The sequence below is a fragment of the Neophocaena asiaeorientalis genome, unplaced genomic scaffold (genome assembly GCF_003031525.2).
Source record: "Neophocaena asiaeorientalis asiaeorientalis breed wild unplaced genomic scaffold, Neophocaena_asiaeorientalis_V1.1 scaffold86, whole genome shotgun sequence".
Lineage (NCBI taxonomy): Eukaryota > Metazoa > Chordata > Mammalia > Artiodactyla > Phocoenidae > Neophocaena > Neophocaena asiaeorientalis.
The window spans coordinates 11,531,753-11,558,707 of NW_020175039.1; the positions used below are offsets into that span (position 1 = coordinate 11,531,753).

The 26,955-nt window shown below is 34.5% G+C and overlaps 1 protein-coding gene across 1 annotated transcript in view; it reads left to right on the forward strand.

Annotated features, from left to right (window-relative positions):
* Positions 1 to 26,955, forward strand: part of ERBB4 (erb-b2 receptor tyrosine kinase 4) — a 1,100,940-nt gene that overhangs the window by 590,941 nt on the left and 483,044 nt on the right. The window contains exon 3 of the mRNA XM_024763203.1: positions 8,855 to 9,041. Coding sequence (XP_024618971.1) covers positions 8,855 to 9,041 — 187 coding nt within the window. The remainder of the gene's footprint in view (positions 1 to 8,854; positions 9,042 to 26,955) is intronic.

A 26,955-nucleotide genomic window follows, 5' to 3' on the forward strand; every position in this document is an offset into this window, starting at 1 on the left:
TAGATCTGAAGTGAATTTTGTGTAGGCAGCACATATATGGGTACTGTTTTATTTGTTGTGGGGGGGGGGGTTGTTTGTTAGTTTTGTTCTTTTCTTCAGTCAGCCACCCATGTCTTTTGATCGGGGCATTTAGTCTGTTTGTACTTAACATAATTATTGATAAGTATACGTCTTGCCATTTTGTTAATTGTTTTCTGATTGTTTTAATAGTTCTTCTCTGTTCCATTCTTCTTCTCTTGTCCTATTCCTTTGTGATTTGTGGACTCTCGTTAGTGCTGTATTTGCATTTCTTTTAATTTATTTTTTGTGTATGTGTTGTAGGATTTTGGTTTTAGTTTGCCATGGTGTGTGTGTGCAATCCCTTCAAGAGTAGAGTCTCAGTTTCCCACAGCCCTCCTGCTCTTTCAGATATAAGCTCTGCTGGGTTTTAAAGCCAGATGTTATGGTGTCTTCCCAGTGCAGGCTCCACAGCCTGGGGAGCCTTATGGGCTCAGCCTCCTTGCTCCTCAGGGGGACCTTCATGGTTGTGATATCCCACTACTTGTGTGTGGCCACACCAACAGTGAGACTTCTAATCAGACCGCATCTCTGCCCCTCATACCCATCTCAGTGTGTCCTTTTCTTTGTATCTTTAGTTGTAGAAAACCTGTTCTGCTAGCCTTCAGGTATTTTTGAGAGATAATTTTTGTGTATATATTTGTAGCTTTGGTGTGTCCATGGAAGGAGGTGAACTCAGGATTTTCCTACTTCACCATCTTGATCCAGAAACACTAAATCTTAATACTATATTTTAGATAATTATAAAAGAGTATTAAAATGCCAATTTGGAATTGAGGTTTAAAAATATAATCCAACCTGTATAAACACATGGGAAAAATATTTTTAAATTAGAGATGATGGAAATTTTAACGGTACAGATTTTCTTTTTGAAATATAGACACTTAAAATTGAGATTTGTGTGTGATTATGTAAATGGATTTACAAAAGCTCCCAATTTAATTTGTATAATCTAATTCTAGTGTAAAATGTCTATGATATGGCAGTATAGCCGAGATAAGGTCAGGAGATGAAGGACCAATTGGGAATGTAGATCTGAAGGGGGACTATTAAGAACCCTCTGGCCAGCTAAGAAAGATATAGAGGACAAAGAAAAAAGATGATTACTTTGAGAGAAGTGAGATAAGTAGTTCTCTTTTCAATGGAACTATGGTATTCACTGCAAGGAAGTCATGAGTTGAAAGCTGGCTAGGTGGCCAGTGATGAATGAATAGCCTGTAGATTTCTTAGAGAGTAGGGGTGGTAGCAGTACTAGCACATAAGAGACTGGCTGGTAATAGCTGAGAGATTGCAGTTTTGTTGGGAAGAACTGGATTAGATTCTCTGTCCCTTGAGTGTTGTTTCATGCTGTGTAAAATGAGCATGAATTTAAATCTACCACAGTCAGGTACCTGACATTTTGCGTTACTCTATTTTCCCAAATCTAATTAGATCAGACTTTGAGCTCCTGCTTGCCTGTGTGCTCTAATCATTGGATTTTTAAGGAAAGTGGGAAAACTGAAAACAAGATTCTAAAGCCAAATACTCTATAATGTTTGGAGGTTTCACATGTGAGTTAGATATTTGACAGTCAATTTCTATCTCTATGCAACAGGAATATGTAATGGTTGCTATATGCTTACTAATTTTTTGTGGTACATTTCTTAATATCTTATCATAGTTAAGAATATTCTCTGCTTTAGAAATTCCCAGGTTTGCTGTAAGGGCAGAGACAGAAATTAATTGCCTAGGGAAACTTAATGGAAAGCCCTACTGTCAGAGAGGCTACAATTTGCTACTACATTTGTCACCGTCAGAGAACACATAAATTCTGCAGTCATTACAAGCCGAGGGGGTTTTTCTCCCAATCCCCCATTCCCATAGTTCTCTGCTCCCCACTATTCTCTGTGATACTACAGATTTATTTAATTCAAGTCTACTGATCATAAGTAATCACTATTATATTTGTGTACATCTTAACTAATGGAATATGTTAGTATTACTTGTGGATAATACCTAATTGGGTATGAGTGCATAAGGCACTGGAGTAGAAGATAGGAATTCAGAACTATTTTGACTTGCTACAGAAAGTCTTGACAAAAGTGAGTAGGTACATTTTCAAAGGTGCCTATACTAAATAAAAATAACAAGGAATTGATGTATAATTTGAGTAGGAAAAAATCTAGAAAACAGTGTTTTACACATTTAGCCAAGAATGTATTATTGATTTTAATATGTGTAAAATTTTCCCTAAACACTGATTAAATATTCAGAAATTGTGAGGTACTGCAATCAGTTGAATCTTAAGGTACATGAAGGAACATTTAAGGAACTATTCGCTATTCCCACTAAGTACAAAATCAACTGTAATTAAAGAATAAGAGAATTGTTTCAAATACAAAAAAAATGAACAGTGGTTATAAGAGTTGTGAAATGCAATAGAGATTTAGAAATAATAAAGACTGATTTTTCTGGAATGATCTGAAGGTAAATGGAAAGCCCAGTGCAGCAGTACAATCTCTTCAATCTTTGGTTGAATGGCACCCACTGAAAATACTGGGAAGTTTATAACTGCAGATTTAACATTTTTTTCTTAAAATATTATGTGGGAAAAATGGTTATGAATTTCTGTCCTTCAGAACAAACCATGTTTTTTTTTCTAAGCTTATTGCTAATATGGTATGAGAAGTTGGTCAGATTTCTTTCATTTTTCCATTTCTTTTGATTTCCATCATCAAATGCCATGGACAACAAATTGTCCCTTGGATTAGAAGAGTTTTGAAGCATTTAAAGGTTTAATGATCGTCAATGGTATTCACTCTTTGAACAAAGTATCTGTGGAAGCATACATTGACAATGGAAATCAATCAGTTTTAGTCAGCAGCAGCTTGCACCACAAAGAGAAATATGTCTGTAGGTGGGTATTCAGTTTTCATTTGACAAAATAGGCAGTTTCCTGGGACTAACCATACTGAACCAGAACCAGAGCCAGGGTTTTCTCTATTCTGGTGCATTCTGATGATTTCTACTTACCACTGTGGTCCTTGGACACAAGTCATGATTGTGTTGTTCAAAGAATTTTTTTTTATTATCAGAACGTTCATAAAATCATTTTCGATGGAAAACAGTATCTAAGAAGAACTTAAGCATTGCATTCTCCTTTTTAATTCAACAGTCATTATTGAATCTTTTCAGTGCCAGGGTCTGTACTAAGGGCTATAACATACACAGAAACAATATAAGGAACCAATTCGATAATTTAGGAATAAATTGCAAGTTGAAGAGGCAAAATATAAACATACTGAAGGTCACACAACAAAGAGGTTAAAAGCAATGGTTCTCATGTTATAAATATTTTTGTCTTCGACTCCGATTGTCCACAGATAGTTCGTCTGCCTTGGCTATTAACAGAGATAACAGTGTTTGTAATAGCTAGCAGTTGCTGAACTCTTACAGACATTTGTCTTATATCTTCTAATCCTTATAACACCTTTATAAGAGAGGTATTGCTATTTATTTTTTAAAGATGAAGCAACTGAGGCTCAGAGAGGATAAACATCTTGATCAACACCACAAAGTTAGAAAGCATAGCCTGGCTTTGCCTAATAGTTGAGCCCACATTTCTTACCATTATACTTTCCACAGATAAGTCCATATGCTTAAAACTTCTTTTTATTTTTATAAAAATTTTTGAGACATTTAAAAGAATGCTCACATTCTTTCTAATGGCTGAAAAGAAAGGAACAATGGATAACTAACATGATTATGTGACCTAATCAGACATTGTAAGCTTAATTGACCATTAGGTATCTCTTGACTTTTTACCCAGATTTCTTAGTGACCTGCCGATATTAACTCATAAGCACGTTACTGACCCTTTTTCATTATTAAGCAATCCTGCCATTACTAAGTTGCTTCCTGTAATTTTATTTGCGATCAGTATGCCTGGTAGCTCATGTTATCTGCAGTGGAGTTTCCCATTGAGATGTTTCAAGATATTTGTTCCCAGAAAGGTTTTAAGAGTACCTACAAGAATGTGGCTCTGAATTCCGGAAAACAGAAAACTTAGGAGGACAAAATCAAGGCATATTTGTGGCTTTTAAATATAAGAATTTTATATTCATCTCCCATAATTCTTTAAAAATTCTTTGATTCTATGAGCCCCTCCAGATATAAATCTTGGGTTGAGGGATTTGCTATAATCTTTTTCCTCTTAATATTTACATTATTTGCTGTGTAGGAGTTAGTGGTATGTGGGATGGGTGAATAGGATCTTCACCATCATTATTAGCAAATAATTCATCATGAATGAATTACATATCACCTACTCATGGGTGGCTTTGTTCAAAATGGTTTGAACATATGCTTTCTCAGCATTAACACATCATGATGCCCAGACTTCCCACTGCAAAAGGATTATTTGTTAAGGTAATGGTTAAGTTACATGCATTATTTTGCAAGACCAGAGGGTAATAAATAAGCAGAATGGGTAATGAAAGAGACTCATTTTAGACACAAGAATCTCAATTAAAACAGTAAATCCCTCCAGTCCCAGAATCTGGACAAGGGAGTAGCTGTTGCTATTAACCTGACCTTTTATGAAGATAACAAAAATGTTTCTAAGAATACTTTAATGCACACTCTGGAATGAGGAGTACATACATTTTACAATGCAATTAATTCAAATATTTATACATTAAATAATATGTGAAAACAAAGATGCTCTTAGTTATATTTTACTTTCTCATGTAGCTAAAGGCACTTGGAGCATCCTCTTCTATGATTAGTTGATTTTTCTCTATATTTTCACCATTGTTCTTGGCTTATATCCATAACACTTTTTATACTAAAGGCTTTATTATTTGCGGGTTATTTGTAGCCTCTGCTAATGTGTGGTCCAAAAGCCATGCCAAATGGTGCATCTGTATCAATTAATAGCTAAAAAGAATTTATCCCTCTAATAAACACTGCAGAATTGCCTACTGACATTGTGTCTTTGCTCATAAACCTTCATTTTCCTGAGTGTGCTTCACCTGTGTTTTCTCTGATAATCCCATCAATGTGACCTTCTATCCTAAGATAAGCCAATAGATTTTTACAGTTTTTGTTAAAAAGATCCACTTCTTAGGTGAAGTTAGAGCTAAAGGTGAGTTTGTTAGGAAGACTGATGGATATTATAATAAGTTTTAGACAAAGGATTGATAATATATCCTCTGCCCCAACATTTATTATAGTGCTATTATTGTAACCTAGAGCAGCTGATAATAATTATATATAAGCCAAAAAAATAAATTATTTTTATAATGAATGAAATAATTTTACTTTTTAGACCAAATGATGTTAGAAATTGTTTATGATCTCTCTTTTAAGAACTCAAAGGGATAACAGCACAATCATTGGAACAGTGGTTGAAGGAGAACTTGTAGGGCTCTAGGGCTCCACTATTCCAGGCAAGTGTGATTTTAAAACAAATTGTAGCATGCAAACAATGCATGCCACTGCTGATCTTTAACCCCTCTTCCCATTCCCCAGAACATTCATCTCTTCAATCCAAAATGCTCAGTGTCTCAGGAATTCCCGTTGTGACATAGAGTTCCCAATTTGATGCCAGACATGAGTAGTTTCATGTGTCCCTTGCCTCTTTGTTGCCACCTTTGCTCTATTAGCATTCTACTCATCACGATGATGAGTGGTAGCATGTTTATACTTAAGAATTGTGGACCTGGGGCCTTCCCTGGTGGCGCAGCAATTAAGAATCTGCCTGCCAATGCGGGGGACATGGGTTCGAGCCCTGGTCCGGGAAGATCCCACATGCCGCGGAGCAACTAAACCCGTGCACCACAACTACTGAGCCTGCGCCAGCATGCCTAGAGCCCATGCTCTGCAACAAGAGAAGCCACTGCAATGAGAAGCCTGTGCACCGCAGCGAAGAGTAACCCCCGCTCGCTGCAACTGGAGAAAGCCCACGTGCAGTCAAAAATATAAATAAATAAATTAATTAAAAAAAAAAAAAGAATTGTGGACCTGGGACAATATACATGGAAGCCAACATATTGTGGGGCTTATTGTTTATTATAAATCAAGCAAATGTTATTCAATAAAATAAGTTCTATCCTCCCATTTTGATGGATATATCTTTATAACAACCTGGAAAGCCAAGTGAAATGTTAGAATTTTTGGACTCCTCAGGAATATGGTGGCATAGAGAGAGATGGCCTCCAGCTTCCAGCCCCTCCTTCACCTAGTTCTATCCAGTTTTGTGAGAGGTCTTGCACACAAGTGAATGGACACTCTAGTCCACACATCCAAGATCCATACACTCTCCCCTTAAACATCTGCACCTGGACCACCCATCTTTCTTAACTGTATGCAAATTGGTGACACAGTCTGTGGTCTGGGGGACAGAACAGAACTGGGAAAGATGATATTACAGGCCCTGTACTCGGGTGTGGGGGGTGGCTTTTGAGGAATGGAATTCTGGGTTCACAGGGTTTTGGAGCATGATCTGTCTAGAAGAGGGCATTGCAGGCTGCAGGTGGGTACTCCTCTGGACTCTGTAGACTACCTAGTGGTGAAGGTATGGCCAGAGAAGAGCCAGAGTGTTCAGCAAACATTTGTTGGTTTCTTACTAAGTACTAGCACTGTTCTGGTCTCCTGCGAAACATGAGTGAACAAATTAAAATGTTTGCCCTTATAGTGCTTATATTCTGGGAAATAGAGAAAAAGACTATAAATACTAAATGTGGTAAATATATAAACTATATATTATGTTATCATGTGAGAAGTACTGTAGAAACAATAAAAATTAGAGCAAGGAAAGATGGGAGTGTTGCCATGTTAAATAGATCAGTCAGGCTTGGCCTCAACTGAGAAGGTAGATTTGAGCAAAAACTTGAAGGCAGTGAGGAAATCAGCCAAGAAGATAACAAGAGGGAGAGACGCTCAGGCCCTTAAAAGTACAGTGAGCACCTCGAGGTAGGACAATCCTCAGCATGTTGAAAGAACAACAAAGAGACCAGCAAATCTGGAAAAAGCGTGCAAGGTGTAGAGTTAAAAAGAGAAGTCAGAAAAAGAGTGATGACCAGATCATACAGTGTAGCACTGTCCAGTAGAAATACAACGAGAGCCATAAAAATGTAATTTAAAATTTTCATGTAGCCACAAAAAAAAGGTACAAAGAAACAGGTAAAAATCAACTTTAATAATGCATCTAGTAAAAATCAGTTTATCTAAAATGTTTTCATTTCAACATGCAATCCTTGAAATCCAGAGTGTATTTTACACTGACAACACATCTCAGTTCGTACGAGCTACATTTCAGTTGTTCAGTAGCCACGTATGATTAGTGTTTGCTCTACTGGACAACACAGATATAGGTTTTGACTCATCCTTGAAAGAACTTTGACTATTACCCTGAGTGATTTGGGAGGCATTTCAGTTTCAAGAATTGAAGTGTCATGATTTGATCTATGTTTTAAAAACATCAGGGCTAGCCTTAACTGAGAATACACCAAAAGGGATCAAGCATAGAAACAGGGAGACCCGTTACAGTAATCTTGATGAAGAATGACGGTGGCTCAGAGGATACCAGTGGATGCCCTAAGTGGTTGAATTGCTAATCCTTTTAAAGATAGAACAAATAGGATGAATTGCATTTGGTGTGGGAAAGGGAAGTCAAGAATGTTCCCAAGACTTTGGCCTGAATAACAGGAAGGATGGATTGACGTCAACTAAGATGACCAAGACTGTTGGGAGGATGGGGAAAGAAGATAGATGTTCAGTCTTGGGAAGGTGTATCTGAGAAGCCTATGAGGCATCCAAGTGAAGATGCAGAGTAGGCTTGGTTATGAGTCTGGAGTTTAGGAGAGAGTTTGGATGTAAAAGTTTGGAGATCATCAGCCTTAAATTTGGGTAAGACAAGGGGGGAAGAGTAGATAGAAGAGAGGACCAAGGACTGAGCATTGGGACATCTGAAATTAAGAGATCTAAAATAGCATGAAATTGACATTAAATAATATCAAATATTTGAGCGCTTTTGAATTGTGTTTAATTAAAAAAATAAGATGTATATCCACTACTGTCATTATTTGCATTTTACTAAAATCTATAGCTTTAGATGAAGCCTAAAGCCTTTTCTGTGACTTTTTTTTGCTTTAAAAGGTCTCACAAGCCTTTAAGTAATTAACTTATATTATAGACAACTACATTTAAACAATAAACAGTCAAAATAAAAATTGTGGTTGTAATCAAATTAGAAACCATAATCAGTATCTAATGCATATTTTTATATATAAATATATGCATATATTTGCCAGAGATGTATAAGGCAATTGTTCTTTGTTAACTATAGATTTAAACGCTAGCAGCTTGAAATCTGCCCACAGTCTACAGTCCACAAACTAAGGCATCTTTGTTTTATTTGTGATAAGCTTACCAATTTGGTTTCTTTAATATAAATTTTGATGGATGGTTATGTGTTCTTACCTCATTTTAGTCTGTCGGAGAATGAGATCTTTATTCCTTTCATTATATTCAGATCTCAAATATGAGGAATGCTTCGTACAATAAAATTCATTCTTTTTACTATAAACACACTCATGACTTTTAAAAAAATACAACTAATTCTTCAAATGAGATTCTAACCCTTGTGATCTTGTGTGTCAAGGCAATTATTTATAGTATAATGTGGAAATTAGTGTATTCAATTAAAAGCTGAAAATTAGAATTAAATAACTCATTTTTATCTAAATGACTACATAAACATACTGACAAACAGTTTTTAATTATTTAACACAGGCAATTGTTTGTGTCTTTTCAGTCTATAAGAGAAGTCACAGGCTACGTGTTGGTGGCTCTTAATCAGTTTCGCTATCTGCCTCTGGAGAATTTACGCATTATTCGTGGGACAAAACTTTATGAAGATCGGTATGCCTTGGCAATATTTTTAAACTACAGAAAAGATGGAAACTTTGGACTTCAAGAACTTGGATTGAAGAACTTGACTGGTAAGGAAAATATATAAAATAGCAAATGTACTCTTATTATCAATATAATAGACACACACATATGGGTGTATGGTTTCTCCAGTGTATATTATATTGAGGAACATTATAAAGCATTGAAATATATACTATTTATTCATTTTATGAGAAACGATGCCCTGCGATTCCCTTGTTTTATGTACAGATATTGTAAATGCAGTCTGACTGTATCTCAGCTGAACAGAAGTACGCTCGAAGGAAATGCTCAGTGACTCTGAAAACTGAGATATGAAGCAGGTTTAAGAATGCTATGTTTGGTGGTCTTAGGTGAACAGTGGACCATATCATCAAATCTCTGCAATAATACCCTAACTTTCACTTTCGTTACAGCTCAGTAAATACACAAACCATTATATCTAGTTCCACTAATCTAGCTTTTTGTATAATCCCTTATTTTCGAAAAACATATCTAATGTATTGATCCAGTTTTGATTTCTTTTATTGAGTAACTCACTAAATGCCATTAGTAATTCGTTCTCATAATGCTTTAATAACATCAGTGATTTTTTTCCCCCTAAGATTGGAAATAGGTAATTGCTAGCAACTTAAATTATCATCTTGCTACAAAAAACACTTTGAGGGAGTTTGTTTTGTAAGCTGGTCATTGCAATCCCACTGATATCTTTTCAATTCATATAGTTCAGAGTTTTGGTACAGGGATTCTAATTGTGAATTTTGCCATATGTGCCTGTAACCAAAATGCACGAATTAGTAATTATATCACAGTGAAAGAAAGGAATTTGAACTATTAATTTAATGTAAATTAATATGATCTATATATTTTGCATCAAAATATCCATTGACTTTGTGTGTGTTTGAGTCCACACAGTGTTGATGTTTCTTGATATTGGAATCTGAAATATTTTAGAAGTATTCCCTTAAAATATTAAGAAACAGATAAGATTAATATTGTCAGGTTATTAAAATTATATGCTTCTTTTATTTACAGTGGACATAAAATATATAATTTTAAGTTAGAAGTAGCTTCATAGTTATCCAGACATGAGCTAAAATTGGGATATTTTGGATGAAGAAAGGAGTGTTGATTATGTTATTTATTTTGAACATGATTGCTATAGAATTGATGACATAATGGTAAATGCAAATTGCTCAGAATTTATAGATTCCTTCATCAACATTTTTACCTTTTTTTCTTTCAAAGATAGTCTTCTTATTGAAGGGCAGGATATTTGACTAAATTGCTACTTGCATGGAAATAATGATAGGAGGAAGATTTTTGGAAATGGAACAGATAGAGAAAAATTGAATGATTGAAATTAGGAATCTAAAAATAACATGATCTAGTTAAAACTTGCCTAGGAAGCATTGTGTTTTCTTCATGATTTTTCTCTGATTATATTAAAGAAAAATTGAATAAATTTATCTTCAAATTTTTATGATACTTAAATTATGTTATTCCAAAATATGTGCTATTTGAAGAATCTTTTCACACATAAAATTAGTCTTTAAAGAGTTCTATTTATTTCCACATTAACATCAATACTATTAAAAAATTAAAAAGGAGTTATTTTGTCAAACTATGCCACATTTAAACATACCTTGTCTATTAGTGAGCTTACACCACATCTTACTTATGATTGTGACAGTTGTTTGACTTGTTTCAATCAAAATATAACACTATTATTTAAAAAATATTACTATTCCCTAAGCTGCCAAAAAGCCTTATGTTTTCCTGTGCAGCAGTAGAGATGGGTAATTAATAAATGAATCAAAGAATGATTTGAGTATTTAGAAAAAAATATGTATTTGTTCAAGAGTACTTATTAATTCATTTTTTGAATATGAGTTAATGAAAAGTACAGTAAAGTAACCGGTGGAAAATTTAGACAATTTGGGAAATTTCCAGATATTTTAATATATTTATTACATAGTTGACAATTACATGCCAACATTATTCCTAGAGATAATCTAGAATCATTGGTCGTATTTTAGGTAATAAGATCAGGAGTGTAACTCCAATTTTGAAAATCAGAACTTATACAGTAAGCACGACTGTGTTTGTGTGTAAGAATGTGCGAGGAAGGACAGGAGACATATAACTGTTCAGCTCTTCATCAAAGAGGAATTGGGGATAAAGTTTGCTCTACAGTAATATCTTAAAGAGTTCAGTGTTCTAGGTAACCTGATTAAAGTAGCAAGCAAGCATTGGAGTTCACTTTAGGTGAGATTGTTTTCGTGTTTTGAAAAGATTTTTGTTTTATTTTGTTTGTTGATGGGCTATCCAAAGAAAATTGGGAAACTTTTTTTCCTTTTCTAATTGAATGTTATTGAAATATTAAGAGTAGGGCTACCAGGGCTGGCCTTAAGTTTAGACTTACCTTGTGGAATATGAGGGGAAATAGAAAACCTGCTGAGTAGTCACATGTCTCACTACCTAACTACAGTAGTGAATTAAATTTTTAACTCAGTTCTTTCTTTCTTTCTTTATGTTTGGCTGTGTTTGGGTCTTGTTTCTGTGTGAGGGCTTTCTCTAGTTGCGGCAAGCGGGGGCAGCTCTTCATCGAGGTGTGCTGGCTTCTCACTATCGCGGCCTCTCTTGTTGCGGAGCACAAGCTCCAGACGCACAGGCTCAGTAGTTGTGGCTCACGGGCCTAGTTGCTCCGCAGCATGTGGGATCTTCCCAGACCAGGGTTCGAACCCGTGTCCCCTGCATTGGCGGGCAGATTCTCAACCACTTTTCCACCAGGGAAGCCCTTTAAGGGGCCAGCAACATCAGCATCACCTGGGCACTTGTTCTAGATATGCAGATTCTTGGGCTTCACCTGAGCACTAATGGATGAGAAATTCTGGGGATGCGACCCACCAAATTTAAGGATCCCTCCAATGATTCTGATGACTATTAAAGTTTGAGAAACAATGTTCTAGTTAATTAAAGATACCAAGAAATGGTAGCAAAATATCTAGTTAATCTCTTCACACTTACTCGATCCAAATAATTTTCATTCATTTATTATCTCCTGGAAGGAAGAGAAGGAATGGTACAGAGAACAGATAAGTTTTTGATTGAATGACAAGAAATATACTCTCGACTGGTGTGAGAATGCAAATAATACACTAGCAGCCTGGATGGAAATGTGGGTATAAAAGAATTTGGAAATAAAAAAGATGCCAGGAATAAAATTTCTTCCGTATTACCACTTTGTCTAACACCAACTTTACGTAATGGTAAACCATTACAAGGACAATAATAATTTATTGAGAACTTTCCTTTTAAGCAAAATTTTCCTTTTGAGCACTTTCAGCAAGATAAATAACAAATACTAGTGTTGTAAAAAATAATTTTGAGATTGAGATTTTAAAGCTTTTTGATGTATCCATATTATGTTTCTCCTGAAATCTTTTTTTGCTGTGTTGACTCTAGACTAGTATGCCTTTATAATAGTATGTATGCCTCCTGCAAACTCTATCTTTGTGTAAAAGGGATGTTCGGTTAACATGAAGACTGTCATATAAAACGGTTAACGGTTGGTTACCACTTATACATATATAAATTAACTCACCACTTTACCCATTCTAACTAACTTAACTTGATGCTCACCAAAAGCTATTCCGTGGACTATAAACATTACTACAGATCTCACTTAGAAACTTTTATTTTGGATGTGCCCAAAGACAAGAAACATACTTAAACATATTTTCCAGAAAGACTTGTCTTACTGCTGCCACTCACATTTCCCTGGTTCATTATGGGTGAGGTGGGGCAGAGTGGAGAAGAGGCAGGTCCCTAGACTAAGGATATGCCACACAATCCAAAAGGGAATAAGGAACTTGTCATGGCAAGCTCTAGGTGCCCTGTTAACACTGGGTCATCCTTTTCTGGTCAAGAGAGAGAACATACTTCTATCAGTGTGTCTCTTCAGGCATATAATCACCTCGAGGCCACTGCTGCATCAGAGGACAGAGCTGGACAGAATTCATTATTACTTCCTCTTTTAAGGTCACTTGCATGTGGCTGTTGTTCTTATTAATCATTCCCAGTGATGATGTTCTGATAAATTTTTTACCAGCTCCTTCTTAGCCAAATATTCCTTTGTAAAATTCAAGCCAACATTTAATATAACATACTTACAACCTTAAGCTGATGAGCTCCTACTTGTTTAGTCACCTTTCTGGCCAAAATATAAAGGTTATTTCATTATATAGGACATGAAAACCACTGTTATTTTTTCCCTTTTATAATTTATAAAATTACCTCATCTGTTAGTAATGGTAGACAGTATTATACAATTTCATCAATATATTGTAGATATGAAGGAACCTTTGAGAAGTATCTCTGTACTTATATATATTCTAGTATACATATCCTATTTATAATGATGATAAGCCAGGTACAAATATTTTTATTTATTATTTATTTATTCATTTATGGCTGTGTTGGGTCTTTGTTGCTGCGCGCAGGCTTTCTCTAGTTGCAGCGAATGGAGGCTACTCTTCGTTGCAGTATGCGGGTTTCTCATTACAGTGGCTTCTCATGTTGTGGAGCCAGGCTCTAGGCGTGTGGGCTTCAGTAGTTGCAGCACGTGGGCTCAGTAGTTGTGGCGCACAGGCTTAGCTGCTCTGCGACATGTGGGATCTTCCCGGACCAGGGATCGAACCCATGTCCCCTGACGTTAGCAGGTGGATCTTAACCACTGCACCACCAGGGAAGTCCGGTACAAATTTAATACAGGAATATGTTCATTTTTCTTAACAAATTTCACATTGAAGAATATTTGAATTTTCACCTTATGAATTATGAGAATATATCTTTTGAATGGGTGCAATTTAGGATGATACAAATACACAGTTTATATTTTCCAAGTGTTAACCAAATGTGCTACATATTTTTAGACCTACAGATCCATATATTAATGCCTTTAATATATTATGGGTATTCTAATTGTTTGGTTAACTGTGTCACCTCAGATTATTATTTGAGATGTGGACAAAAAAAAAGTAACAAAAATATAAAATGCTTAAGTTATTTTGAGAGCCCACAATAATAAGGGTGTATTAAATTTACTGAATTCTGACAGACTCAAAGTAAAGTTAAATGCTTAGTCTAGGAGATACAACATCTGAACTGATGTAACACTTGAACAGTGTCACATCTGAGCATTACATCTGAATGTCTGCCTTCAAGTATGCAAAGGCTATTAAGTAAAATAGTTCACCAAAGTAATGCAGCACCTTTTAATGTTTAAATTTCTTAACCCCCTTTGACATTATTTGTAATGGTCAAATAATCTAATTTTGAAATAGGCCACCTGTAACTGACTCAGTGTATATCAAAGAACATGGATGTGGAATCAGAAAAATCTCTGTTTAAATGTCATATCATCACATAAGAGTCCACGTCTCACTGAGATTTAGATTCTTCATTGTTAAAACTGAGAGGAAAATTCCACCTCACAGTGTTAGTTATAGGCACTAACAAAATAAAGCAGGGAACTTGTCAACCATAGTACCTTTCACATAGAGGATGCTTAGGAAATCTTAGTTCTCTTATTGTTTTGTTTTTAGCTTTCCTTTGTGTCAATACACTGACAAAACAATTGTACCTGTTTCTGCATATTCAAATAGGTTCCTGTTGCTTCATTGGGGCTTTGACAAGTGATTTGTTTAGACAAAAAGATGCTCCAAATTTCAGCATTTCTTCTGATACCACTTAGAAATTACTTTAAGTATAAATTCTCTTCCTCGGTGGTGAGAAGCCTGAGGCTTTTCTCTGTCTACTTTCAGTATGATTGCTGCCTTCAGTACTTCACAGCTCTTCTCTAGTCTTTCAGTGTCTCACCCCAAGCACCTGTTGCCCTAGCCCTTCATTTCAAATTCCCATCATCATGTTTCACCCTTCATTGGCCCTGACATTTGTCTTGACCAAGACAAGAGACATATTCATTCTAACTTCTTTTACTGACACTAGAGTCTCTAAGCATTCTTCAGCAGCTCTGTGAAAGGTCTTAGTAATGTATGAGTGGCTTCAACCAGCTTAGTTCAGGGATTGCTCTTAAATACGATGTTTGACAAAAGTACTACCAATATTTACATAAGAAGAAGCACTCAGCATACTGTGATATCTGCAGGAAAAAAAAAATGATTCCAAGAATACTCCTAGCTTAAAGTAAATTAGTTGGAAAATGATTTGATCAAAACTAACCTATAGTGAGAATGCTGTGAGTCAGATGAAATCAGCAAAGAGTGGTGCATTCTTATGAAGGTGTCAATTTTTAGATCAGGTCCGCAATTTCTAAAATTGATACTCTAATCAGTATTTTTTAAAGAAGAATTCTTTGATTGTCATATCAAACAGTGTATATTAACTAGAAAAGGAAAACGATAACAATATGTTTATGTGTATAAGTAAAACAGAAATATAGTTGAAAGAAAATGTTATAAATATGGGATCAGATAGTGTGACCATTTCAGCAAATTTCTAGGACTCGTTCTCAGCTTTAGAGAACTGATGAGTGAATTTATGAAATTGAATGAAGGTAAAATGGGAATATCTCCTGCTATACGACTGATCAGAGGGGAGATTGTTACTGGAGAAATGAGACATGGGAAGAGGGATTTTCAGGGAACAGAACCATTTTTTCTCCACTAGTCATGTTTTCAATCACTAGTACTAAGAAAATCTACTCAGCCCATTAAAAAGCACCCCCCTTGATTTATATCCCATTCAGTTTTCCTAAAAGTTCCTATTCTGTGAGCTACATTCTTTTTCAGCGCTATAGAATCCTTAGGAAAAATTTTGGGAAAAACTAGCATTATGAGAGTCTCTCAGAAAAAGTTCCTGCTTGAGACTTTAAACCCCTGTCATTATTCTTTCTTGTCTCTAAGATACACCAAGATCTGTATGTTCCCCTCCCTAAGAGAAAGCATATATATTCTAAGAAAATATGTAAGGTCAACAAATTTCCTTATTAAAGCTCATTTGTTGAGAAACCATGCTTGTTTTCTTATGACATTTAGAGATGGAGGAAAATCTTTGCTCCTCGGGGTCTTAAATGTAGTAAGAGAAATTGATTTGTTATCACCATAAGTCCATGATTTCACTCTGAGAAAAAAAGCAAAGATATCAGAATAGCTACCTCATCTTTACCCCAGGACATTAGCTTTGCCAGGCGTGCAGATACTCAACTGAATAAAGTTGGCAAATTCTCTGCATCACTCCCAGTCACCAAACAACGTTGGGGCCAGAAGCATTGCTTCATGGCACATCAGAACTCGAGAAGCTGTGTAAGTGATATTTGGGGATAGCCTGCTACTGTATTTGAGCGGGACTGAAGAACGTGTGGAGTCTTTGACAAGTTTAGTTAGAGGAGTCATCCCCAAGCATGGCAGACCCTAAAACTCTCAGCCAGAGATAAGAAATGAGGCTACATGTTGTTCTCTTCCCATGTTTACCAAAGGCATGATACTGATAATTTCCCATGTTGTCGTGGAGTTTCAACTTTACAAAATGCTTTCAAGGTTCCTTTTCTTTGTTTCACACACAGCTAGAAAGTATCTTTATTGTAATTTTACATCTAGGAAATGAGGCTTAAAGTGTTGTGGCTAATAAGGGCACCTTATTCTAGAATCTAGACCTATTTTTCATCTCTTCATATTGTGCCATTGCTAAGAAATGTTTAGGACAATTTCTCTAGGTGAGGCCATAGTCAGTGAAATATTAAAATGGCTGTAAATGTAAATAATCCACACTTTAAACAGCAGACATGAAGGTTGTGTTGTTGTGTTTTAGAAAGAACTTCCTGATTTTAATTGTTGTATAATACTTTAATACATCATGAATGTATGTATGGGAAATGGTGGTAAGTTGACAATAAAATACAAGCAAACACATAAAATGACAATACAATAAATACTGGATATGACTTTAAAGTATCAGATCTATTAACTAATTTCATAGCTACTGCCATTCTACTACAGCTTTTTTTTTTTTTTTTGCGGTACATGGGCCTCTCACTGCTGTGGCCTCTCCCGTTGCGGAGCACAGACTCCGGACGCGCAGGCTTAGCGGCCGTGGCTTACGGGCCCAGCCACTCCGCAGCATGTGGGATCTTCCCGGACCGGGGCACGAACCCGTGTCCCCTACATCGGCAGGCGGACTCTCAACCACTGTGCCACCAGGGAAGCCCCTCTACTACAGCTTTTTAAAACTCGAAGTTACTGAACTCAGCCATAACTCAAATGTTTATTAATAGACTCCGTTTTACTGGTAAAGTTAAGGATTCTTTTGGAAAATGATGTCAATTCAAATATTTGTTAACTTTGTTTTCTTCCACTTTTATATTCAAGACATTGTGCTGAGACATGAACTATTCCAAATTATCTCTACCTGTCTTCTCTCAGTAAATATTATATTTCTGACAAATATTTACCCACCAACTGCAATGTGAATGTATTTTCCCCAATTATTATATTATTATTTTTTACTCAAGCATCTCTGTGGAGTTAAGTGCCTTCATTTTAATCTGTTTTACCTTCTAAAGCAACACTGTCCAATAGAACTTTCTGTGATGATAGAAACATTCAGTCTGTTCTCCATAATTGAGTAGCCATTAGCCAAATGTAACTACTGAGAACTTGAAAAGTGGCTAGTGCGATGAAGGAAATTAATTTTTAATTTTACCTAATGTAGTTTATTTAAATTTAAATAGCCAAATGTGGTTAGTGGCAATCATATTAGATAGTGAAGCATTAAAGGACAGCATATTTTACTGAACCCAACGCAGGAGGCAATTAAATTTACAAGCCTGGAGAATCAGAGCACAGGCTCTGAATCCGGACCTCCTCCATTGAAATCCTTTTTTGAGGCAAGTGATACAATGTTTTAAGCCTTGATTTCCTCTTCAAATGAGTGTAATGAGAACACTTAGTTCGTAAGACAGTTGTGAAAGTTGAATTATAAACTACATATAGCATTAAATGCAGTTCCTGAAATAAATGTCATTCATTATTACTTGAGAAGAAGAATGCTTTTGGTCCAAAAAATTGAAACAGTCTATTTTTACAACCATTGAAAGCATGTTTGACTTATATAATCAAATTGTAAATTATAAAAGGTGCCATTTGTGATTTAGGACCTAACCATATTATATTTGAGTAAGCTGGGTTCTGGATGTCGTGCTTTGCTTCTTAATATGCTTTAAACTGCTAGTTATTATGACTTTAGATTTCTGTTTGTCAGAAATCTGACTTTTTATAAATGAGATTTTTATTCTCCCTCTCAGTTCCCACAGTGTAAGCATCTAGTTATAAGTAGGTCCCTATGTCTATTTCTTAAATAAGTTCATTGAAAAAGTTAAGGACTAGGAGATTTTAATGACTTTTACAGCTAAAAAACGATATTGAAAAGTCTGCTGAGAATTATTTCTGGCACAGACAATGCCCATATCTTTAGGATGTTCCAGTTTATGTTGAAAGTTTTTCTTTGTTACATAATATTTATTTAATAACAGATAACAAAAGAAACTCTTCTATGAAACATTTTATCAAATAGGTAACTACGATATTTCATCAAATTTAAGTCATCATCAATTTTGAAAAAATATTTTTGGCCATTGTTTGCACGCCACACTAAAAAAGAGAAAAAGTAAAATCCCAGCATAAATGTAAAAGATTGTATGAAAAATCGAGATCTTAGCAATATTAAATATGAAAATTGTATGCATTTTAGAATTGATAAATTAATAATATATAAAGAAAATAGAGATACAACAAACCTCTTATTAGTTTCTGAATCGTAGCACAATAGCTGTTCTTGTAATGGTAAAACTACTGTGGAAGTATTTGAAACAAGTTGCAATAGAAATGGCCAATATTTCATAAATGATGAATGGTATTTTCCATTTATCTGTATCTATCAGAGAATAGGTAAAAGTGAATTTGCATGGCTTAACACCTTTTGATGTAATAAACATTACTAAATAGGAAACTTGAATTATTGTTTTTTTTGTTCCTGGATTTAATTGGCTTATTGACTCTACTGGCAAAAGAGAAGGAAATAATTTCAAAGGTAAAAAAAAAATCATTTATTCTAGGAATGTCCCTTAAACATTCCTCTCTTAGTAATACATATCAGTTAGATTATTATAAGATATCAGAGAGAAAAGAAGATCTTTTCACTTGTATCTTTTTCACCAGTCTACTTGCAAGTTCAGTGCAGTGCTTTTCTGTTATTCTACCTCTCATAGTATTTTACCCTTCTCCTACTCTTAATACTTTATGACCCATTTTGTGAAATATATTTTATACTTTCTAACTATAATTCTATTGTAAGCTAAGTAAAATTGTTTTGGTTATTAAATCATAATAACCATAACAATTTTGAGGAATACCTGCAGGGAAAAGTGAAGAAAAATGATAATCCATAACCTTTTTCTTCCTTCTAAGACCATTCAATTCACTCAATTTCATTTGCACTGTGATGCAAATTAGAGCTTTGATTTTTGTGGTATCAGTAATGTGGAAAAAAGCTGATATCAGAAAGAGCATTTTTGATTTTTCAATCTGTTATGAAATAAAGGGACTTCAAACTTTAATTAGATATTTTAATGGCATTTAATGAGCATATTCTGGCAACTATTGACAAAATATCTATTTCAATTTTAATGGTTCCCAAATCCTCTAAACACTCTGCTTTAATGTTTGGTGGGTTGGTTCTATATTATGTAGAATTATACATCTGGTGATGTCTCATCAAGAATCCTACTATAAATTCTGCTAGCTTCTAAACTATAATTTCACTAAAATTCTTTTAGTCTTTGTGTCTTTGTTTTTAACTATACCTGCCCCTTTTAGCATAATAAATCTAGGAAACAAAATATCTATATGGCATAATAAATCCAAGGATGTATGTACTACTATTACTATTATTATTAACAATAGTAATAATGATGACATCCATAATTAATAAGCATTTACTGTATATGTTACTGGTTTATAAATATTGTCTCTCTTCTTCCTTATGATAAAACTCCAATTAGTAGCTTACTGTGGTTATTAACATTTTGAAGATGAAGAAACTGCAGTTTTCAAATATTAAGCAACATGCTACAGAGCTCACAATAATCTATGGGGTTCAGATTTGAAGCCAGGTGATATAATTCCAGATTTTCCTTTATCACCATGCTATAGAGATTCTGAGAAGGAAGGAGGTCATGTGACACTGAACTTTTATCATCTCCTGCTATGTGTGAATGAATGGAGAATCTGTGAAGTTACTTATATGGTCCAGGTCATACTCCTCATTCAGTCTTTCTTCTATTTCCTAATGAGGCTTTGATTAGTGTAGATACCTTACTTAAGAAGTTAAATTATTGTAAAAAAGATGCAGACTGCATAAGTAGATTGAATTATTTCTCACAATTTTGAAAAACATTTCTGCAGGCTATTTAGGTTTATTCCTACAGATATTAGGAACGAAAATGATGGAGTGTACTAACAGAATAAAGTGAATTGCCCTAATTGGGAAATGGCCTGATAAACCTTTTCTAAAATTAACACTAGAATTAAAAACAAAAACAGATAAACAAGTGTATTTGGTGTGTGTTTTATTTTGTTTTGATTTAGCTCTAGAAGTTGTACATTTGGTCAAGGTATGTTTTTTGATCCTTGTCTTAGTCTAGTGCTCTTTCTACTATATTATTCCAAAAATGATTTTATTTAAGGTATTAGAGAGAGGGAGTTAACAATTTTAAAGTTTTTTTAAAAATATATTTCAATCTATATGTGCTTAGGTATGAATTCTCATTCACTAAAGGGAAGAAAATTAAACAAAAGTAATTCTAGAGTTCATGTATGACTCAGTTGTAATCCAAATTCACCACCTATCTACAAAATACTATGAAATTTGACATGTGCTTTATAGTGTCATTCAAAGAATACTGTTTAGTATGTTTTGCAAGGAAAAGATGGAAGAGATAATGAGGTAGTTAGTACTTGGCATACCTATAAATATATCTTTTACCTAACATAAGTAGAAAAGTGAAATGAAGCAGAGAAGCAGCCTATGTCACAGCTATCACTTTTCACATAGTGAATGTGTGGCTGAATTTCACACCTATGCATTACATTGTCATTTCATGTATTTAGAAATTACATGTCATAATGATAAATCTTTGCAATTAAAATTGTATCATGCTTCAAATGCAGGCCTATGGTGTTCACAGAAAGGGGTGGGTCAAGAATTAGTGTCTTGGCTCAAGTGCCTCTTAAAAATTAAGAAAATCTAACTATCACTTGCATAAAATAAATACATCAGAGGTCACAAAATAGGTTAGCAACTCCTTTTCATTGAAGATTATCTGCATAATTTAAGTAGCTATTCAACTGTTTTATGTATTTAATACACATTACTATGGCAGTGACTTATATTACATTTGGTTATTATTAAATATAAAATATTTTTTTAAATGTTTAAAACTGAATAGAATTTGTTGAGCCATTTCATTCAATTTTGATGTCTGATTTAAATTTAAATCAGGGGGAGATTTAGTGTATCTTTTCAGTTCATTTACATTTAATTCATTAAAATATGACTTAGTAAGTTATTCAATACCAGAGAATACTGTGAAACATTTTCCTTCTGAATCACAAAATCTTAGATTTTTAAAGAAGAGGTAAAGAGGAATATATAATTGTCAAATTAATAGAAATCAAAGGTTCAAAAATAGTGTATTTCTAAATTTCACATATATAGATAAACATAAAATGATGGCCGCCAAAGTGGTTTTTGTTCTGCAAAACATTTCTAATTAAAATTGCAAATAATTATTTAAGTCAACTAGTTTGTAAAGTTGAAAATGTCCTGTGAACAAGATGCAATAAAATCAGTGAAATACAGAGAACATACAAAGTTGAAAATCCATACATATCTATAACGTGTTTTATAAGAGCCAACTCTGATTGTTGCAGTTTATAGTTCTCTGATTAGCACTTCACCCATGAAAAAATGAAAAACAATCACAGGAAATTAAGTAGCTTTTGTTGTTCCCAAGACATACTCTGAGATTTGGGCATAAAGTCAGGAATAGTTTTGGGGAGGGCAAAGTATTAAAAATAGAGTTCAGAAGTAAAATGATTGAAGAATTCTTGATCCAGAAATGAAACTTTTTCCTGATAATGTTGATTTATGATCAAAATTAAAATCTAGTTTATGTCATTTAGATGAGAAGGTATGTTTCTAGATTATGAAAATGATATTTCCAACACACTCTCCTCTAGTCCCGGCAGCTTGAAATAGTAAAACAAACCTGATTTTTAAAAACTGATAAATGTGAAATTTCATACTAGCACTGCAACTAACAAGGGAAACGTCAAAATCATTTAAGTCCTGTCCCTCAGTTTCCTCATCTGAAAATGAGAACTGAATGAAAGAATGCATCCAAACTGCCTAGCATAGTGATTAGCACAAAATATATGTTAGTTCCCTTCCTGTTTCCTCCTTCTTTATATAGTCCTCAATGGAGTGGTAGTATTTAAGAGTATTATTTTTTTAGTTAATCCTTTCCACATCTCTATGATGTGTTCTGTATTGGTTCTTTATTGACAGATGTATTTGATTTTAGTAAAGCCTAACCTCACTAGCAAACAGAAGATTCATATTTTCTTCCCACTTGTACCTTAGATATATCACCTAATACCTCTTGCACTGAGTTTTTAATTATGAAATAGAAGAAGAAATTTTTGGTTTGTTTTTAGTTTTCTTTCTTTTCTTTCTTTTTTTTTTTAATCACATGATGATATCTTCCTGTTGCCTACCATCCTGGAAATGTTCTAAGGCAAAGTGTGAGTCACATTTTCTTAGTGCTCAATTTCCTTTCTTAGAACAAGTGAGGGCATGACATTAACCCTCCCAAATCAGCAGAGAATGATATTGTATTTTTATTTTCTGAACACTTGGGAACTGAAGTTCAAGCTTTTAATTAAAAATGCAACTCCATGTGGGTATCTAGGGACTTTATTAGGATTTAATTGTTCATTGTCTATTTATTTCCTAGCATAGTCATAACAATGTGCTGTAGCAATAGTATCCACATGCATTTACATTTAGCTATATGTCATTAAAGGTAGACCCGCTATTCTTTTTTTTTTTTTGACCCACTATTCTTTTAACTTCTCTGCTAAGTCTGTGAAACCTCAGAAAAACAACAACAACAAAACAAAAATTGTGAATGACTTTTCGAGAGAAAAAGAAAAGAACATAAGCTGAGCAACTAAACCAATTTAGTTGATTTTTAAATACTGAGTTTAAGCCAAGGTTTCCCAGTGGTGCCAAGCAAATCCTATTCATTTTTGTTCATTTCTTAATTTCTTAGTTCCTCTCAAGGTATTCAAATATCTCTGCTGGGTAGAGCTACCCATTCAGCTAAGAACTTTTTTCCCCAGAGATTGCTTTTATACTGTACCTGAAACACATTAATCATTGCTTCCTTTTAAATCCCATTACACAAGAAAGAATGGAATTTGAATGCCTAGGTATCTCATGCTTTGTTCTAAATAAGCAGAAACAATACAAAGTATATTTTTCACTTCTCCCTACTTACTGAACTTGCAGTAAGGATATTTTGATGACTTATTTTAAAAAGCTAAGATCGATTTTAAAAGATTTTTTTGGGTTTTTAAAAAATAATTAAAACACCTACTTATTGTTTGCTTGAGAACTTGGAGGTCTAGAGAAAAGGCAGGCTGGTGGTGCTGATAGTGTTTTGGGAGCTCAATTGTTATAGCACGCCTGGGGCTCTCTGTCAGTGTGTGAAACAGAAATGAACTATGTGCTGTCAAAACAGTGGAGATGTGACAAAACTGCAGAGAGGCAGCTTGGTTTCTAGACTCAGTGACCACATGAAGCTCAAGGGTTACGCTCTAAATTAGAGTCTTTACTCCAAAGATAAAGGCTTAGGAAAGCCTTCTTAAGGAGTTTCACGTACGTTTGTAGATTTATATCATGTTTGTAGGTACCTTTTACCCCATAAGTAAGGCAGAGTTTCTGAGACTTAAAATTGAAAAGTGGTAGTATATAAAATATTATTCATTATGTTAGATTACAGAATCAGCTTTCTGTAAAACAGTTGTAATAATACATTCATACAAGTGAACAGGTTGTATCTATGTCAAAGTCTTAAAAAGAAAAATAAACAGACACATACCCGAAATAAGCAAAAGATAAATTAGAAGAGCAAAGAGAGGAACAGAAAAATAGGCTTATAACTAGATAACAGAAAAAGACGATATCTATCTATCTATGTAAATAGATAGATAGATAGATAGATATAGATCACATATCTCTCTCCAAGTAAATATAAAATACATATATGTATATGTGTATATGCATTAATATGCACACATACACAGATACAGATATTCATGCATTTGTGCATGTATATTTCCTAACTATGATGCATAACCATGCATATTGTGGTGGTGTTGACACATATCCAAGGAATAGCATAATCAACTTGTTATAATCCTAGTTTTCTAATCATAGTCTGGAATAATATTTGTCTTCCAAGAACTCATTTTCATATAAAATCAATCTAATAGAAAGTAGTATGGAACTCAGTACACTGAATGGCAATGAGTAATTCATATATGTTTATATCTATCAACATGGCACTGAAACCTTTTGTGTGTCTTGGGAAATGTGCCCACAGGCTGAAATGAATGTACAAAGGCATCACATGGGGAGAAGATGCTGGAGGGGTTTTATTTGATGTTTTCAAACTGCTCTAGGGTCTGTCTTGCAAGAACCCTTTTGGTTTTCTTTTTTATGTTTTAAAACACATGGCTTTCTTTTGAGATATTCTGCGAAAAGTAAAAGAGTAAATTACAAATGAACTACGCAATCATATTCTCCTCTCTTTCTTTCTCTCCCCTCTCTCCCTATCTCTGTCACACACACCTCTCTCTGTGTCTCTCACACCCACCCCCCCACACACACACTCATTCTGAAGATAAACATTCCATTTCTGTATATGTATCTACAGAGATAGATGCCACAGTCAACAGTCAGGATTTGAGAAATCACATACCTAGAATCTGAGATCACAGACTGTATTAACTGAGGGCAAAGTACAGAAAGATGACACTGAGTTGAGTACCTATTACATGCACCTAAGTTTTCTTTTTGTCTGTTTATTAGTTTGTGTATTTATTTATTTAAAGTTATTAGAAGATTGACACTTTTCTCCCACTAAAGGGGACAATTAAAAGTGCTTTCACCCTTGTTCTCTTAAATAAAGTTTGAAACTAGGATTCCAGTCACCCTAAATTTATACCTAAGGCGTTGTTTTAGGAACTATAGATTAGGAAGAAGTGTTCTGCTAAACGTATTTTCAATATGCCACGTAAAGATATTTTTTATTTAAAAAATAAAAACTTAACCAAAAATTCAAACTTTCTCTAAGTGATTCAAGTAATTACTTCCTTGAAAGGCAACAAAACATAGGTTTGATGTCATATTAATATCATTTTCTTATCATGAGCCCTTCATTATTAACTCTTAAACTAAAGCTGACCAGTCATGGGAAGCCTCATATAACTATTCAGAATACTGAGCTTGCAAAGGATGAGTACATCTTGAAGCCTTCATGGTAAGAGGCATGCTCTTTTTCCTCCCAGGAAGAAAACATGCTACTAAACCTCTGTTTGCACAGAAAAGTTTTTTTTAAAGAAGAGTTTATGTTGCTCTGTGGTTTAGACGTCAGAGCTCTTTAACCAGGGGGAGCCCCCAGGCTGGCATTTGATAACAGTGAACAAACAGGCACAGTTCTCTGGTTTTCACATTGCGGGCTTCTCCACGTGACAATGACGGTTGTGTTCCCAGGGGTGGGTGGTAGAGGGGTTGGCTTTGCTGAGAACAAACCCACTCTTTATAAAAGGTTACAGTTATTATTCTCAGGGAAAATTCAAAAATATAATTCTACATACAGACGAAGTTCAGGGCATGAAATTTAACAAGATTTTTTTCACACTTGAGGCCAAGGTCTCAGTGAAATTTAACAAATCATCAGTGTCCTGCCTCTGTCCTTAGTGAATCATTCTTGCTGCTATTGGGATTGTGTGAATATTCTAGGTGTGTGACCCACGTTAAATGGTGTTGTTTCTGAGCAGACCTGTTCCTGAATTTCAGGAGGATAGAAGACTTCAGTTTTCCCTTCTTCTTTGAGTGCCTTAGAATTATATGATAAACGAGTGTCACTGATGTACTACTGTATGCATTATAAAAGAAGATTGAATTATTTTTTAATAAAAGAGATTACATAGTAAATGCTAGAAAGAGTAAATACTGTAAGAGAATACATAGTAAACACTGTTTTTAGTATACGTGTAAATGCTAAAGATTACAGAAGAAAATACTATTGTATTTTTCCAACAGTTATGCTGATTAAGTTGTATTTACATTCCTTATACAGATAATTAATTTACTTAATTTACAGATAAGGAAAACTAATCAACCAATCAATAAACTGAGGCGCAGAGAGGAAAAATGACTTTTCAAAGGGCACAGGGTTAGAGCCATATGTGGAATCTGATTGTTTTGAACTTTGCCTAGTGGTTTTATTTTCCAGAATGTAAAGCTAATATGGTTGTCATGCTTTTTTGCTTGAAAGCATTTTGTTGATGTGCAGTCAGATAATTGTCTCTGTTTACTTTAGAATCTCATTATTTACATAAACGGGGCAGTAGATAAGCCATTCTCATTATTTCAGAAGCCAGAAGTAAAAACAAATGTCCTTTCCATTGCTTTGGTTGTAGTATTGTACCTCTATGTTCTGAAAAAGTGTAGTGCCTATTTCTTCTAAGTAATGAAATGAGGCTAAATATAGATAGGTAGATACATAGATAGATAGTTTAATGGGCAGAACAT